This window comes from Hippocampus comes, unplaced genomic scaffold (assembly GCF_001891065.2).
Source record: "Hippocampus comes isolate QL1 unplaced genomic scaffold, H_comes_QL1_v1.1 scaffold111, whole genome shotgun sequence".
In the NCBI taxonomy this organism is placed as follows: domain Eukaryota; kingdom Metazoa; phylum Chordata; class Actinopteri; order Syngnathiformes; family Syngnathidae; genus Hippocampus; species Hippocampus comes.
The window spans coordinates 2,436,751-2,455,203 of record NW_017805698.1 but is presented as its reverse complement, the minus strand read 5'-3'; the positions used below and the strand labels follow the sequence as shown (position 1 = coordinate 2,455,203).

The 18,453-nt window shown below is 42.2% G+C and overlaps 2 protein-coding genes across 3 annotated transcripts; one reads left to right on the top strand and one right to left on the bottom strand.

Moving 5' to 3' along the window:
* Positions 1-73: 73 nt before the first annotated feature.
* On the bottom strand, positions 74-3,438 carry tmem177 (transmembrane protein 177). Of its 2 annotated transcripts, none has more exons than XM_019882396.1 (3): positions 3,251-3,438; positions 2,005-2,244; positions 74-1,116 (listed from the first exon to the last, which is right to left on the bottom strand). In XM_019882396.1, exons 2-3 carry the CDS (start codon positions 2,203-2,205, stop codon positions 385-387), a joined length of 933 nt encoding a protein of 310 aa, XP_019737955.1. In that variant the 5' UTR covers positions 2,206-2,244; positions 3,251-3,438; the 3' UTR covers positions 74-384. The 2 variants fall into 2 exon arrangements, with proteins under 2 accessions (XP_019737955.1, XP_019737956.1); XM_019882397.1 differs by lacking the exon at positions 3,251-3,438 and adding an exon at positions 3,060-3,083.
* A 3,296-nt stretch (positions 3,439-6,734) lies between these two features.
* LOC109523396 (ras-related protein M-Ras) lies at positions 6,735-18,453 on the top strand. The gene is made up of 6 exons (XM_019882532.1): positions 6,735-6,883; positions 12,402-12,652; positions 13,426-13,579; positions 15,935-16,034; positions 16,179-16,258; positions 17,602-18,453. The coding sequence occupies exons 2-6, from the start codon at positions 12,460-12,462 to the stop codon at positions 17,699-17,701; spliced, it is 627 nt and encodes a 208-aa protein (XP_019738091.1). The 5' UTR covers positions 6,735-6,883; positions 12,402-12,459; the 3' UTR covers positions 17,702-18,453.

Sequence of the window (18,453 nt, the reverse complement as noted above, 5' to 3'; positions counted from 1 at the left end):
CTTGCTTTCGATGTCATACCCAAAAACATACACTCAGCTGCATGTAATCGCAAATATGCTCCTCATAGTCCTATTATTTTTCTTTTGCAAGGTTTAATTCATGTATGAAGAGAGTGGTGTGCATTGCAGCACTTACAAGCTGTCATTTCACTGCCCGACCTTAAATTGGAAATAAGCACTGCAGTTGGCAGGCATAATAATTGGCCATTTTCAGTTGATTGCTGAAATTTGTAAGGAAATTATGTGTGTAGGTTCATGCACATTTTGTTAACCTAATAAGATAATTTCTATGAAAATAATATGAAATTAGAAAATAGTCAAATGTCCGTTTTTTTTTTTTTTTTTTTTTGCTTACAATGCTACTACTATAGAAGTACAGTAACCTTAAATCTTGTCCCTTTTCATTAGCGCGAGGATGCCCTCCCTCCTTGAGGTGTACGGCGTGTGCTTCAGTTGAAGGATGTTGGCGGGAAACAAGTTCCCACTGGGCGCATACATCTCTTCTCCTTTCTGTCCCATGAGTGCACGTAGGGTTTTGTTTCTGGACAGAATCTTGTCATAAAACTCCACCCCGCCCTTCGCATAGTCACGGGAGACCCCGGCGGCCCGCCGGTCTGACCTGTAATCGGACCACTGGGTGACAGCGTCCAAGGTGAGGAAGTAGGATACGGCGCCAAGCCCCAGCGCCACAAGATTCACGGCTCCACGCAACAAAGCGGGCCCAGCGTGAAGGCTGAACACTTGCTTCAGCACCACGCTGTACACCCAAACCCCACCCAGGCAAAAAGGGGCAACTGCAGCACTCACAATGGGTGCGCCTGAATGCAAACGTGCCACCTCTCGCGCTATGGCGAATTTCTGCGCTTGGAGGGAGAACACCAGGGAGTCCTTGAGAGCCGTGCCCATCTCACTGTCCCACTCCACAGTTTTGCCATTGATGAAAATAGTCCGGTTCGTGATGCCACTGTGGTCATCGTCCGTGCTGTTAAAGTTCGCTGGGATGCCAATGTGGGCCCCTGCAGGGAGCCATGGGACACCAGCACTGACTGGATGAAAACCAAAGGAGGCGAAGGCAGAGAAGTTCTTGGATGAGCTACCGCTGTAGTCTTTTAGCACCTATGAATGACAAGATTAACACACAGGTTTTAATATAATGTCACTGGGATCTATTATATTGCTTATATTGTACACTCTTCATGGCATCTTGGGAAGTTCATTTCGGGAGTCTGACGGTGTCAGAGTGCCCTGTGGAAAATATGCGTAGTTTCTGGCTGACCATTTCCTGTCACGATATAAAAAGAAGAACTGTGCCTTTGGATTGGATTCGGATTGGATACAATTTTATTGTCTGCCTTCTGCAGGAAAATCATTTCTCACACAATCCCACAATACAAAAGATATCATCGAAGCTGTTCCGGCTCTGGATATTGATGGGGGGGGGGGGGGGGGGGGGGGGGGGGGTCACAGGTCACTCTACCACTGAGCCATGCCGCCCAAAAATACTGGCCAATATCATCTTTTGATCTCAATCCTATTAAGATGCATCTTAACTGGGAGGGCTGGCCGTGAATGAGTTAAAAGAAAGCGCTAAACAGTAAAAAAAATAAAATAAAAATCTCCACATCATGTATAACTCAAGTGATATTTTATTTTTAGAGGAAAAGTCTAGATGCTAGTAGTAGGGCTCTGAGGTCTGCAAACCCGGGTCAATTAGTGGATTCCAGGTTTCAAAACAAAGCAAGGCGAAATGGCATTTACGGTAGCTGTGATGATGTTTGCCAATGTAAGAAGTTGCCAATAGAAGTGAAGTCAGCAACAAGTATAAATGCATTTTAAGTCCTCTTAAAAACATGTATTTTTTGCACATTCTTTTAAGATCTTGTCTTATATTTCAGAACACACTAACTTAAGCACAGCATACAGCAAATTTGCCCCTTCTGCCGGTATGACAACATTAAATATAACTTGGAAAATGCCCAAAAAACGAGTAATTTAAGTACGCACCTGCTGGAAAAGGTCCTCTAGCTTGTCAGAAAGGGTGACTGGCTCTCCTTTGGACCAGGCCTGGTAGAGCTGGCGGTACGACACGTCAGGGAATACGTGGTAGAACATGTTGGCCGCAAAGACGCCACCGCAGCTCGCCACGAGCAACGGAGTTCTGTACTTCTGAAGAAGCACCGCATACTTGAGGAAGCTAGATGCCATGGGGTTCTTTTCTTTGACGTCCGCTTTCGGGGGAACAATCTGAGAAGATAGATGGCAAGGATAGAAATCATACTGTGCACATCATTAAAGCATTAATATGACTGGAGCCTATTTCAGCTGTCTTTGGTCAGTAAATGAGGTACACCCTAAACTGGTTGCCAGGCATTCGCAGGGCACACATAGACGAATAACCATTCACGCTCACAATCACACCTGGGACAATTGAAAGTGTTCCATTAACCTACCACATATTTTTTTGGAATGTGGGAGGAAACCAGAGTACCCGGAGAAAAAACCATGCAGGCACGTTGAGGCCATGCAAACTCCACACATGAAGGCCAGATAGTGGATGGATGGATGTTTGACATCTCAAGGTTACGAATGGTGCAAAATGAACTCCTTTGTGCAGTTGCCTTGTTATTCACAATAATGCACACTCAGTTACCACCACACTTGGTTTTTAATTTTATTTTATATTCATTATGTAGAAGTGAAGTCGTGCTTGTATAGTGGTCACTGCCATGCATTGTGGCCGCAACGATCCTGGTTCGAACCCTGGTCTGGCTTTGTGCAAAGAGCATACTTGACTTGTTCATTTTCTCCGGGTACTCGGGTTTCCTCCCGCATTCCAAAAACATACATGGCAGGCTGATTGAACACTACAAATTGTCCCGAGGTGTGAGTGTGCGTGCGGATGGTTGTGCGTCTCTGTGTGCCCTGCGATTGGCTGGCAACCGGTTCAGGGTGTCCCCCGCCTAGTGCCCCGCGACCCTTGTGAGGATAAAAAGGATCGTAAAATTGATGGACGGATGGATGGACTTAGAAGTGTCTTTGTATACAAATATTGACTTAACCACTGCCTCTGTGTAGCGAGTGATGGGCTGCACCACATTTCGACCTACGTACAAACTTCGGTTACTTAATTTTGTCCACTTTTACACAATAACGATATTAAGAAAAACGTATGACAGCAACAATGAAGATTTAAACTATACACACAACACTGCACTGTATAGTTAGCGGTGGCTAACGGGCTGTTACTTACATGGCTTTGCTCTGGAGAAATTGAACACCAAGCAGCAAAAACTACTGCAATTAGAGTTTAGAGACACCTTAAAACGATCGTGTTGCCCGGATCATTTCAAGGACAGCTGTCAGTGTGTACGAATGTAACATGACAACCATGACACAACTTGGTCGTAAATCGACAGCGCTGCCGTACGGCTGAGGCACGACAGTTTGACGACAGTCGCAGTTGTCTGGCGTGAGCGAGAACTTTCTTAATTTCTAAGTGCTAAATATCGTTTTTATATTACCTTGTGCTTTGCAGTTACGCGGGATTGACAAGCCACAACTTTAGATAGTCCTGCACAAGTTAATCAGCGTTTTTGTGTAGTGTTGTGTAGCGCTAAACGTCATCCTACAATGGGAAAGCGTTTCTTATCTGTCTGTTACCTTGGTCCGAATACAGAGGCATACACTATCACTAATTCAGTGTTACGATGCATTGCCCGTCAACGAAGAAGAAATAGAAATCATTTCAAGATGTAAAACAATTCAATACACCAAGTGACAATAATTATGGTATTCACTTGACGCACTTTATTTTTGTCTTGCTGAAATCAACCTGTACAAGTGTGTGACTGACTGTACAGAATTTCCCTTCCCACATACTGCTGGGTCAATGGCGAGTACAGACTCAACTGCAACCCAGGGCATTGCTGTGGGAATGAACAGACAAATCGCACAGAAAAAAAAGCCCAGAATGTGTGTGTGTGTGTGTGTGTGTGTGTGTGTGTGTGTGTGTGTGTGTGTGTGCGTGCGTGTGTGTGTGTTGGGGAGGCGGGCAATGCGTCCATGAAGACAATACAAAATTTTCACTCAGGGAAACAGCGCCTCATTCACTATGTATGTTGTGTGTATGTGGCCCATGGATACATCATCAAACACAAATACCCCCACTACCACCAGGTCGACAACCTCAAAAAGCAAATTAGTACAGTATGTGTCACTTATTAGTTCACTATTCTATACACCCAACAAACCTCCATGCAGCTATGCTTACCTTTTGCCGAGACATGATGGCAGGAGAGTCGCAGCTGTGGGTGATGTTAGTGTTGCTGCATGACAAAGCCACAACAGTATCTCAGACAATGCAGTCATTTGAAAGTGACCTTGGATCTTCATCCAATCGGCAGACAAATTCAGTATGGGAGCGTATCGGGTATTATATAAATTAGCCCCACTGTAACAAATCAGTTGGCAGAAGTTTAGACAGGTTCGCTCACACATACATTTTCAGACAACAAAATATTTGCACAGTTGTTTAATTTCAGCATGCACTCCCAAAATACCACTACTTGTAAACAAGCCATTAAAATGTACGTTTTCCATTGTACGTGCCCTGCAAATGATGTTTGTTGACCGCTTGATGACTGATGACTCAAACAGAACAAAATAATCATTGCCAAAACAGAATATTTGGAATTTGAAAAACAAACATGTTTTGAATATATTTGAAGACAATCTCCCATACTCTTCATCTGTTAATTGTAGCTCAAGGTGAGAAACATGCATTTAATAAAAACATATAAAACCGTGTGAAAATTATTGAGAACATTATGCTTGATAAACCCCAAATTGAGTTTTTGTCCATAATTCTAAATGCACATCCGTCTCACAGCGCAGAGGTGCAGGGTTCGATTGCGGCTCCTACTGCCCCAAGTCAGCTGGGATAGGCTCCCGCACGCCCGCGATCCTCGTGAGGAAAAGCGGATTAGAAAATGGATGGATGGATAGATATTAAATACTAATCTTACTCTGGTGGCATCTGTTTGAGAAACGGAAGACGTGCAAATGTAATAGAGAGAAGCGAGTGAAGGATAATTGTGTGCATCTGAAAATTTTATAATTCGGGTTTATAGGCTGTCTGCGTATACATATGTGTTTGCACATATATACCAGATATGCTGATCCTAGTGGGTAAAGAAAATCCTGCTCACATGCTGTTGCCATGGAAACAGGCAAGTGAAAGTGTAGATAGGTGTGCATGTGAGTGAAAGAGAGAGAGAGAGAGAGAGAGAGAGGGCTGAGAGAGTTAAAACATACTGTAATGTGTGTGGTACAGTTTTAGCTTTTTTTTTTGTTTTTTTTTAAGCTTTTAGACTGTAAGGCAAGTATCAATAATATGCACTTTGTAGTATAAATCAAAACAAAAAAATGAATCCTGTCTAGATTAAATGACATTTTGTCATATGTGCTCTGAGTGCTCATGAGGTTTCAGAGAGCAGTTTACAGTCTTGAGATGTTAATGGTGAGGTTAATGAAACTACTTTCTGGACATGCATGTGCATCGGAGGATTGGCTTTCCTCCATATGGCTGCATGCACTTAAATGTGCACTCTGCAATCAATGCACCACAACTGCACACTCACATCTCCTGCCACCATAACGTGAATGCTCAAATATACACTTTTTAAAAGGGATATATTGTGGAGAATTGACTTTTCAATTCCTTGTATACAAATGATTCGGTCTCAGGAGTGCCTGCCCACCCATTCAAGTGTGAAATGAAACAACCACGAAAGTCTTTTCTCTGGCTACAGTGTTTCTGAAAATGTGTCTGTGAGCCATTGTGCATGTTATTAAAACAAAATATGGAGGGGCGGGGGGGTATATTTATCTTAACTGCTCTACATAACAAAGACAGAGAGAATCAACTTTAAAATACATTTGCTTAATGCATTGGTCCCGTAAAGTATAAAGAGTGTCAATGCAAGTTCACTATATTAAGGCCACAGTAAACCAAATTTAGAAAAAGAAAAATTTTAAAGACTCAAAAAACAGTTAATTACAGGCAGTTATTACATTGTCGTTGTAATGGAGAAGCAACAATTCTGTCAATCAGTCAGCAGACATCAACACTTCAAGGATTTCTGTGCTGTCCAATAAAAAATTTCCATCACAAAATTTGTGTTTTACTCTTTTTCACACGAAGAAAACAGAACAGAAAGTGTACACCGCTTGGAAATTGGTTTTCATTGGAGAGTAATTCATTTTCAATGTACTAGTAATCACTATTTGAGGAAGAAAAAAGTTGGTAAAATCTTGGATCAATCCTGTTAACCCAATATTTTATTAGCATGTTTGTTATGTGCTTATATTTAAAATACTTTGTCGCTTTCCATCCTGTGACAGTGAAGAAAAATGAAAAAAAAACACGGTCTGAAAACCGCCGCATTCTTTCGTCTCCTCGTCTTTTGACCGTACTGTACCCCTTTAAAGACGACCGGAGCAGTCCATTTCATCTGAAGGAGAGTTGTGCCGCGATTTGCGGAGACGTTACACGTATAACATAAGAAACGGCATGAAAAGAAAGTCAATGCGCTCTTTGTGGTGTTCTGGTTCACAGATAAACAATACTGAGTTGGTAAAGGAGTTATTCAAGTAGTTTTGAGTGTTGGGCAAAAAATGCTGTTCACCCCTTTCGGGCTACTCTATTAATAGCATCAGCTGTTCCAATACAAAGATGAGCTACTCGACGTATTGTTCCGCAGATGTGGGAAGCCCGACTACGGCGCGAGGGCGGCGGCGTGGAGCCAACACGGACGGAAAATGACAATTATGTTGTCTTCAGGGCTTTTCTAAAAAATATTGTTCATCAGAGGAACATCTAACGGTAAGTGGCTGCGTTGCCAATGAAAAGGACAGAGGGTGGTAGACGTATGCTATCGCGGATGAATTTTGCGTTTAGTTCCTGTAATATTTGGTGTAGAAACTGTTCCTTAAGTGCCACTGATGTAGGAAAAACTACTCGTCAAATGACAGTGCTTGTGATCGTTGCGGCACGTTTCGCTTCTCGTTTCGACTCAGGACCGTGTGCCGTTTTATGCTGCAAACTTGAGGAGAACGACGAAGCCACTTGTATATGGTACTGTATTCTTGGGCGGTTGCGATAGGGCTTCTCGGCGCGGCCGAATAAAGAGTCGCACAGCACGGGGCCTCGGCTCTGTGTGCAACGTTCTGTCATTGACAATCAGTGAGGATAATGCTCCTCTTTGCCCCTCCTGCATTTTAAGGAATCCTCGCACACCCACCTCTCCACCCAATGCATCAACGGTGTTGAGCCACTGAATAGGCACACAGGCTGGTGAACCTCTGTGCAAAGGGAACAGGGAGATTCTTGTTGTGTTTAATCATAGGATGAGATCATTCAGAAGCAACAGTCAGCAGAGACACGCACGCGCGAACACACTTACGCGCGCGAGTGCACGCACGCACACTACTCTGCTCAGGATGATGATAATGATGGTCAACATTAAGGTTCATTCATTCTGTATTATTGATTTGCCTCGTGGTTGGAACATCTGTGTCACAGTCAAGATTTCCTGGGTTCGAATCTCAGTTCAGGTTTTCCTAGATGGAGTTTGCATGTTCTCCCTATTCGTGCGTGGGGTGATTTGAGGACTCTAAAAGGTGTAAATGTGTGCGTGAATGGATGTTGATGATCAGTGTGCAATATTTTTGTCAAACCAGAATTGAAACATCTCTAAAAACAATGATGTTGCTGATTTTTTTCTGAAACATCACGATTTAAACAACACATGATAAATCTATATTGCACAAATTATCATCATCTCAGTGGGCAATAGTTATTTGAAAAAGTAATAATACACCCCCTGGCAGCCCTCATCTCCTTACTATGACCAACATCCACATGCCAAGTAAATACCAGAGCGCATAGTGCAGGGGTTTGAAAGTAAATTTACAGTGGGGGGGGGGGGCTGCTGGAGTAGGGTCTCTCTACATGGCAGGTTTTAAAAAAGGTGTGATTGGGACTGAGTGACAGGATATTTTTTCCTTCATGTCATTTCAGAATTTCGTTTCAACCAATAATTCAATGTGGGCCAACTTGTCAACAGCACTGCCGAAAGCTTTCATGAGTCTGAGCTGTTCATCCAGAAGTGATTAAACATAAAAGGCAACAACACGACAATAAAAGTGAGAGCAGCACTAAAGTTAAAATGTGATGTCAAGTAGGAGGCCGCAAATATCATGTTGCGGGCTGCAAATGGCCGCTGGGACCTGAGTTTGAGACCCTTGTTGTAGTACTGTATATAGATATACAACTAGCTTTTGGACTTGCACTCAAAATCCATGTTCGCACCTCGTTTCCCGTTGAAGCAGTGAGTCCCAAATCAACCCAAATGAGGTACTAATTGTACTTTTGCCGAAAAACACATCGTCCAAAAAATGAAAAATCCAGTTTAATGCTAATGGTAACTGGAGTGCACTTCTATAGTGCTTTATCTCCACCATATGTTACCCAAAGCATTTTATCAAGCCTCATGTTTTTTTGAAAACTCATGAGTGTTAACCAACGAGCTAAAACAGCTGTGTCAACCGACAGAACCGTTTTCCTTTTTATTTTAAAATAACTGCAACCTCCAGGAGCCCTTGCCATACACTGGCCTAAATCACTTTTGTTAAAGGTTTTAAATCCATCTGTGTTCTGTTATACCAGCGAGCTAGCAATAAGCTAACCCGGGAAAGTTGATTTCTCCGGTCCAACAACCTTGTTTGCAAACTTACTTAGCGCTAGGATGGCGTCAGAGGCTAACAGCGAAGTAATAAGGGAGGCCTGCCTTGATGGGCGTGAATGACTGATTGCTTAACAGTTTCATTTAATGATCATTAGGCGGCTAAACATTCCGATACACGTGCAAATACCTCCGGCTGTCGCTCTGCATACTCCACAGACGTACATACCGTATTTTCACGACCACACGGCACATTGTATTGCATCTCAATTCGCATTATCAACAATTCGCGCAGAGCCCTAATTCAGAACAAGAGGTAGCTCCACCGTTCAGTTTTGTTTACATATTTACTAAATTGATTTAAAGCTCAAATGTACACCATCACTTCAGCCTGAAAAGCACATCGGCTGATAGCAAGAAAGGCTGTTTTATCCCCATATGTATAGTAAAATGATCCCCAGCAGTATTTTATGAAACATCATTGTGTATACTACAAATGATTTTCCTTTGTGACAGCCATCCATATGTGACTGGATCAGGGGGCTTTGGCTCCGAAATTCTCCACCTACTGCTCATATTGACTGGCAGGTTTTCGAAAGGAAGGAAACATCTTCCTTCCCTCCATTGTGCAGGCCAGGATAAAATGGCCGGTTGCCAGCTGACAGCTGCTTCCCGGTCGCCCATAAGCTTACTCACATGCATGCAAATCTGTGTGGGCGCACACCAGTGAAAGGCCAAATAAGGTATAGATTAATTACTGAGATTGGTTAGCCCAATATTTTCCCCAAATTTGTATTTAAGCACCGAAAGACCTGTCGTAAGGTCTTTTGGTAGAAACTGATACTTATCAGATCTTGGGAGATTCCTGATTCTGATCTGCAGATGTCTGATTTCCTGCGTTTACCGCCCACTTCTTTTTATGTTGCCATGACACATAATCCAATATTCACTTATAAGCCAAAAATCCGCATTATGTCACTTGAACAATGTAACGTATGACTTTTAAACTGCATGTGTTATAAGCAAAAAGGCTGACTAGTCCAGCAGCATCAAGTCATCTTCACACCCTCATCTTGCCCCTTGGCTCGCCTCCTACTCATTCTTTTTGGCACTCTCTCCCACACTGTGGCCCGCTGTTACGTGAGCATTCTGCCATAATAGCACGATTGAGTGACATATTGACGCTTCGGTGTCATCACTCACAGATTGATTGCGAACACATGGTTCTCCAGACTGCACATATGTGACCATTTCTGCAGATAAGTGTCGGACACATGCAGAGTGGTGATACATGACCGTATTAAGTTGCACACAAAAAGGTCAAAACAACAACCACATTGCGAGGCTGATAAATAGTTTTGAAATGCAACATCAGAAAAGACACCGAGTCAGGGAGGGGAAATGAGAAAGGTTGGTATTAACCAGAATAGCAGTAACCATGGTTGCGGTACAAGCTGTGTTTGCTTGCATGTGCGTGTTGACTCCCTAAACTTGTTAACCACGAGCTTCAAACGAAGGGGTGAACGGAACACTGAAGCACCCTTGATTACATCTCTGCGGTAACAGGAGAAAAACGAATGTGAATGTCAAGTTCAGAGTTGTTTTGTTTCACCTTCAGCCAACTGAGCTAAGCCCTGCCAACTAATCAGCTCTTTGCCTGCTCTCACATTCTGCCCAGTTTTGTTTACTTTAGTCTTATAAATAGACAAGATGATCTTGAATTGCCTGTTTTTTTTGGAGGGATGGGCTGGGAGACAGATTAACTTCTTCCACCTTGAAGTGGCTAAAAATTTTGGTGAAGATCTTCACACTGAAAAAAGTGCTATTTTGCAATTTCAATGAAAGGGAGTTACCAAATTATGGAAAAACACAACTATGGTGCAAGAAATGTCAACAGCCTGGCCTTGGCAGAGGTCTGTGCTCGACTGAGTGCCGTGGTACAGGACAAGGTGTTCTCTGTTGGTGACGAGGTTTTGTTCCTACAACGGCAACAAAAACCCGAATCCGAGGGCAAATTGTTGCAAAAAGACAAACTCCACAAAGTATTCCTGCAGCTTTAGTGGCATATATTTGTGTATTCATTGTTGGCAAATTTACACATCTCCTTCTACATTCATTTTCTGATGACGATCATTTCCATTAATATCAGTCAAGGATGATTTAAGACAATGGCTACATTTTTGTATCTTATATAACCCCAAACCCTTTTATCATAGCATGAGTACCTCCTCATATGTGTGGATGATTCTCCAAAAGTAGAAGGCAACACAACTAATTAATAAATAATTTGATCTCATCTCCTTAATTTTAACATTTAATCATCAGGCATCGCCTTCCTTTTAACCGAAATTATAAAAAAAAAGCCTTCAAATTAATTATGTAATAAATTGTAAAAATATATAAAAACCAATAAACCCGTGTTTTGTTCAATATAATTAATTTCTATAATATTAACCATGCACACCTTGAAACAAGAATTCAATATTTAATTATCAGCAAAAAAAAAAAAAAAACACTATTTCCCCCCCAGGGAAAGAAATAAAAGCCCACATACCATTTATTGTCGGGCTTTTAAAATGCCAGAGCATACAGTATTTACTTATCATTCATCCATCCATCCATGTTCTAATCCGCTTAACCTCAAAAGGGTCACAGGCATGCTAGAGCCTATCCCAGCCGTCTTCGGGCAGTAGCGGGGGGACACCCTGAACTGGTTGCCAGCCAATCACAACCATTCGCACTCACTCTCACACCTTGGGACAATTGAAAGTGTTGCATTCACCTGCCGTGCATGCTTTTGGAATGTGGGAGGAAACCAGAGTAACCGGAGAAAACCCACGCAGGCATGGGGAAAACATGCAAACTCCACACAGGAAAGCTGGAACCGGAATCGAACCCTGCACCTCTACACTGTGAGGCAGACCATGCTACCCAGTCGACCACCGTGCCGCCTACTTATCAGCTTTGAAATAAAATATTAAATTGCACTCCGAGTTGAGCGCTGTTACAACCTCAGCACGTTACAATATTTGTAGGGACTGCCGTGACCGGAGGCCTCCCCTGTAGTTTGTTCCTGCGCCTTGTTGCACCTTCACTTGCAAAGGGTGACTGTTAACCGTGCAAGAGAACATTATTTGGGAACAAAGATCATAAAGTTCGCACCCGCCGTGGGAAAAGGAAACAAGTTACTGCTCTGACTATGGTGCACTTTACTGGCTTCACCTAGAATTCACTGGCGGACCAACCGGTCTTGTATTTACGATTTTGTATTTAACAATTCTTTCATATATTTAGAAGACTACAGCAAAGGTTCAAGCTTTGGCTCTCAAACAATGGGAAAATGTTTAATCTTTGTCGGCCAGCTTTCATCACAACGGCAGTTACGGAGTCGCTAGAATAGAAATGAAACAAAGGGCTGCATTTACAGTAAAGGCCTTTTGTGGGTTGCCACTGGGAGCCCCTGGTGGGATAAAAAGCATCAGCCACAGAAAGCACTCTATGCTAGCTAATGCAGTATCACTCCGTTTAGCTTCATGCCGTTTAGTGTTTCTTCCCAAATTTCGACCGATCTTAGCTGTAATCACAAACCAGTCGGGGTTAAAAAAAAATAATATAAATCTCAACTCAAGAGTCTTTTCTCTGTGTCTTCCATCACAGACCAGTGCCACACACGAGCCGCCTTCCCACCTTTCAACTCCGTCGTTGAGGGGTAGCCATGGCGACCAGCGCGGTGCCAAGCGACAACCTGCCAACGTACAAGCTGGTGGTGGTGGGAGACGGCGGCGTCGGCAAGAGCGCGCTCACTATCCAGTTTTTCCAGAAGATCTTTGTGCCAGACTATGATCCCACCATAGAGGACTCCTACCTTAAACACACCGAGATCGACGGACAGTGGGCCATACTGGATGGTGAGTGCAAGTTGGGGTATGTCGGGAAAACCCACGCAAGCGGGGAGAACGCGCAAACTACGTGTGGTAGGGCCTGAGCCAAGATCTAAACCCCGAACCTGTTGACTGAGAGGCAAATGTACTAACTACTAGTACACTGTGCTGTCCTGCTCCATTTGGATGTTTCTAAAAAAGGGTGGTCAGTTCCCATCTTATTTCGCAACTTGCTACATGTGAATTAATGGCAAAAGTCACCTATTCACTGTTTTTGATCTGAGGCCAAAGCATTATCTGTAGAAGACGTACTTTGGCTCTATCTTGTGGGATCTTGGCGATAGCAAACTTTCCTGTCGTAATGAGCGGAGCTACTTGTAATCATTGAAGCACCAACCAATATTTACAGGATGCCTTTATCTGCAACCACTTTCAAGCTACAACCTTTTGCAATTGTGATATTTAAAATGAATATTGTATTGAAAAAAACTGGCGCCCCACGGGTTAAGATCAAAACCAAAGCCATGTAAAACCATTAAACCTCCAGGTTCATGATTGCTAATATCAGAGATTTGGGATGCAGACCGATATAATCCGATCTAGGTGTTTTTGCTGACATCTGATCGGACACCCCGAGACATTTTTTTTTTTTTTTTTTTACTGTGTTCCTTGACTACGGTCATCATGTGTGACAGTTTATAGCTTTAAAATGAATAGGGAAAGAGTCAAATTTTTGGTGTGTGTGTGTGTGTGTGTGTTTTATTGTGTTTTTTTTTTCGTGCAAATGTACACCCACCCAGTGCTGGACACAGCCGGTCAAGAGGAGTTCAGTGCCATGAGGGAGCAGTACATGAGGACAGGAGACGGCTTCCTCATTGTCTTCTCAGTGACGGACAAGGCCAGCTTTGAACACGTTGACCGCTTTCATCAGCTGATACTGCGGGTCAAAGACAGGTTAGAAGACATCCCAAAACACAATTTTTTGCTCCATTTTTATTTTACAATTCATGTGTCATTCAGTAACAGGATTTTCGTAGATAATAGTATAAATACACCTAAGGTACCACGTGTTTCAAAACCTTTTCTCTTGTCACAGTTGTTGTTTTATAAAAATCATAACCACTTTGACTTCCGCTGAATAATAGCATCAGTGTGGTTGAGCTTCACATGCTCAGCAGAAAGGTTGGCGGGCGGCGTTGTCTTCTCAGTGTGACACTCATCAGAGGACTTCTTCCTTTGATTTAAAAGTGCACCACCGTTGGAGCAAAATGTACGACTTGTTTCTAAATCTCTTAACTGTGACCAACAGCCACCCTAAAAACGGACATTGCAGGAAAGAGGAAGTGAAACCAAACCCATTGTCTGTTCAATATTAAGCTGCACTCGATTCCCTCCGGAAAATAGAAGTCTGATGAAATATGCAATGGTGCGTCAAACTCTGATTTAGTAGAATTTCAAATGCAAAATTCCCAAGAAGATCAATTATATTTGGAACCCGAATTGAAACCCGAGTCCAAACACGACTGTCCGGTGCATCAGCGGTCCGCAACCTTTCATGACCCACCGACCGGTTTAATGTCAGACAATATTTTCAGGGAGCGGCCTTAAAGGTGTGCCGGATAAATAGAACAAAATAATATGACATGACCTGCATGAAAACGGAGATACAGTCAAACCTCGATTTTCGAACGTCTCTGTTCTCAACCAAATCGGTTTTCGACCAAAAATTTCGAGTTTTTTATGCCTCGGATTAAGACCGAAAATCGGTTCTCGACCAAACTGAGCGCACTTGAATGCGCCACTTGACTCCTCTCGCCTTCCTTACACGAGGAAGTGACGCTTCCTCGTGTAGCGTTCCATTGTGAGCAGACGTGTTCAATAAAGTTTTTTTTTGTTTTTTTTAAAGAGCGTGGTTTCGGTTTTCGAACAAATCAGTTTTCGAACAGCCTTCTGGAACGGATTATGGTCGAAAACCGAGGTATGACTGTATTTTGTTAGCATAATAATAAACACGAATCATGACACGAGGAACGTCCTATCTAGCCGCAACACTCTCTGGTTGCTATGGTAACACTTAAGCGTGCCTTCAAAATAAAATACGACACAAATACAAAGTGCATGAAAAATACGACTCACCATCGCCGCATATGATGCAGAGCGGGCTTGGTGCGTGGGAATCTCCCATTGTGATAAATCCGTATTTTATGCTCCCTATACTGCCTATTAAATGTAGCCTTCTTTTTCTTGAAAGTTATAGGCTCCTTTTCTGTCTACTGACTGGGCCTTTTTCCTTAACCAAAGACGTTTGTTTTTTACTCATTTTGCTATCTCCTGGGTTTCATTTTTGCGGTAACCTATCACGTGACCGAAAACCATGCCTTGACCTGCGTCAAGAGTGACATACTGTAGACGGATGTAACAGAGAATCCGGTAATTTTTCAAAATAAAAGATCTTTCAGATTCCGAAATGAATAAAACGGAAGTAATGTAAGTTATTCTTTTTTTTTTTTCTGTGTGGCCCGGGACCAAATGACCCACAGACCGGTAGCGGTCCGGGGTTTGGGGAACACTGCTGTACGTGATAAGTTACACAAGTGGAAGCACAAGTTAACCATTGTTAAAAACAGTGACACACGATAAAAAAAGGATGTGTAAAAAGCGATACTTTATGATGCATCTCATCTTTTAATGTTAAAAGCCACACAAATGTAAAATGAAAGTAACTGCAAACGTTTTGCAATATAACACAAACATGACACTGTCCCTAGCAGAGAAGCTAACATAGCAGTCTAAACTTGACTCAGTGTTCCTTCTCTTCAAAAGCATGGCACTCAATTCCCGGTTAAATCCACTGCAAATTCGTCTTCTTTCAATCCTGCTCTATTTTCAGACGGTGTCCCTAAAAGCGAAAATGCACATGTTTAAGCAACAACTTGCAAAGGGCTACCAGTTTGATACACACTTCTTCAATTAAAAAAAAAGGCTCAAATTACCTTTAAGTATATGATTAATAATTGATGATATTCATCAACGTGAAGACACCAATCACGTTAATGATTTAACAATGTAGGAATGTCAATATCAAACGCTATTTCTCGAAATCTCCGGGTTTGCATTTTCAAATGATTATTTCTACAGCAATAGCTGGAAATCACATTGTCCCAACACTGGTAAGGTGGTCCACGGGCTACATGGGAGGGGTGGGGGCTACTCTGGAAATTACACTCATTGAAAATATGTAGAATGAAGGCGTTTTACAAGCTTTTAAAGTGTTGAACAGCTTTCTGATTTGCTGTAACGTCCTCACAGGGAGGCTTTTCCGATGGTGCTTGTGGCAAACAAGGTGGACCTGGTCCATTTGAGAAAGATCACCACTGAGCAGGGCCAAGAGATGGCTGCAAAACATAATGTAAGTCGATACACCTGGAACAATACATGAAAGTGTTTGTAGAAATTAGCCAGTATGCCAACAAGAACCATTAGAGCACTCTGTCCCCGCCCCCCCCAAAAAAAAAAGATCACAAAAGAAGTATATTGCATCTATTTTGTTTAGATAACATACATTGAAACCAGTGCCAAGGATCCTCCAATGAATGTGGACAAGGCCTTTCACGAGCTCGTCCGTGTCATAAGGTAATAGGTTCAATGTTTTGTTTTTTCTTCTTATCTGAACACACTTGTCGCCGTTTTCAGGAATTACCTCCACCAAGCACAAGGCATGTATTGTTTCCCATGTGCGGTGTCAGCAGCAGTATGCCAAGACTCGTCTTACCTGATTTCCAAGATTCTTGTCACGCGTGGCTTTGGTTGACATCCAGATCAGGAGCCGTCCGGTCAGAACAGAAGAGTCCATCTTTTTTCCACAGGATGGGAGCTCAAAGGTCGACCTAGGAATTTGTCGGTTTCTGACGTGGTATCAGAGGTGTAACGTCACCAGCCCACGGCCAGAGTATGACTCTTTAGCATCCGAGACTCACTGGCACACACCCCTTTGTGTTGAAAGCAATTGCCACCATGCTATTTACCATTTATTGGCAATATAGTGTGAAACTGGCGCTGAATCGTCATAGACGACAGGAAGGGGCGGGGGGCGGACGTCACACAATGACAGTTACATGTGTGATGGAGGGAGGCTATCACGTGATTCAACCGGCCCGGAAATAGAACGACCATTTGAGAAAATCGACATTTCCCGATGGCCAGCACGCCCCTGGTAATCACCCATACAGAGTACTGTCTCGCAATTGTGATCAAAACATTTAAACCTGAAATATTGTTCAAAAATACAAACTACCCGAGAATAAGGCTTAAGTTTCACTCAAATATAAAACTTTTGCCTTATAATAGTTCAGGATTTTTAGTTTTTGTTTTTGTTTTGGGTGACTTCCGTTATTTTAAATTCATTTAGTTTGCATGAATTTTTTGAGCAGGTTTCTTCATTTTTCTTTTACAAAAATACTTCATTTTAGTTTTAGAATTTGTTAGGTGTTTTTTTTTTTTAAATACATTTTTTGATAGCATTAAAGGGGTCACTAAGTATTCGGTAATAAACTACCATTCCCAAATGACAGTTTGACCTTCCTTCTTCTGTACATCAATACAGAAATAAATGCATTTAAAATGAACCCCGAAAGCCCATGTGTATATTACCGGTAATTGACAAAGACAAGAATGAAGAACAATTTTTCTAAAACACTAGTTATTAGTTTCATGAACGTAACATGTAGTTTCAGTTACTTTTTTTTTTTAAGCTTTTTTTTTTCGTTGAGTTACTCCTCATTTCTATAATAACCTTGGTAACGACGTTTTACATTCATACATACAACTACATGTTTTTCTAAAAATTGGCTGTAACACAAGGTGGATCAGTTATGACATGTTCACTGTTACTTGACACAAAAATATGCTCCACTTGCACTTTCTGAATTTCCATCTATCCTAAAGTCAACGTTATTGTTTTTTTTTTTTCCTTTTAGACAACAAGTCCCTGAGCGAAACCAGAAGAAGAAGAAGAAGATGAAATGGAGGGCAGAACGATCGACGGGTTCTCACAGGTTCCGCTGCGTCATATTGTGACCTCTTTCCTCCACAATCAATTCCCACATAACCCACACAAATACCTTTTTTGGTTGTCAGGGAACTAACTACCCAGTAGTCCATGACTCCTGGCGCACAAAAAAAAAAGGGAGACAATTGGGAGGAGGTCTTTTGCCTCCATTTTCCCATGAAGGATTTTAATATCCCCCTGTTAATACTAAACCAGGAGTACTGATGTGTTTATTTGGTGTCATCTTTACTGTGTTCTCCAATGTGAAAGAAGGAAAGAAAACAAAGATGGCCCAAAATCACATGGCCAAAAAAAAAAAGGGAAGATCTGTTTGTGATTTTACCAGTCATCACCCGCCATCCCGGAGGAGAAGAGCACCTGTTGGGGGTTGGTGGTTTTTGATTCTGTAGACGTCAGTGTGGAAAGAAATGGAAAATGATGAAACATGAACAAATGGTTGTTTTGGGACGTCGTCGAAGGGTGACGGAAGGACGTGCCGCAATGAGCGGAGAAAAGCGTAGTGTTTTACCCGTGAACTTTGTATCGTGTACGATAACATTGAAATATTGTCATTGGAAATGGAAGGTTGCTCCAATCCACGTGTTGATGCCAAAAACGGTTCAGGCCGACAACTCAAAAAGAAAATCTTTTCTCAAAAGGGAAAGTGACGGGATATCATTACAAAACTTTGAAAATGTATCCATGCCACGTAGAAAAGGAAAAAAAAAGTTCAATTATGGGGGGAAGTCATTAAGTTATGAGAATCACGTAGTAATGAGAA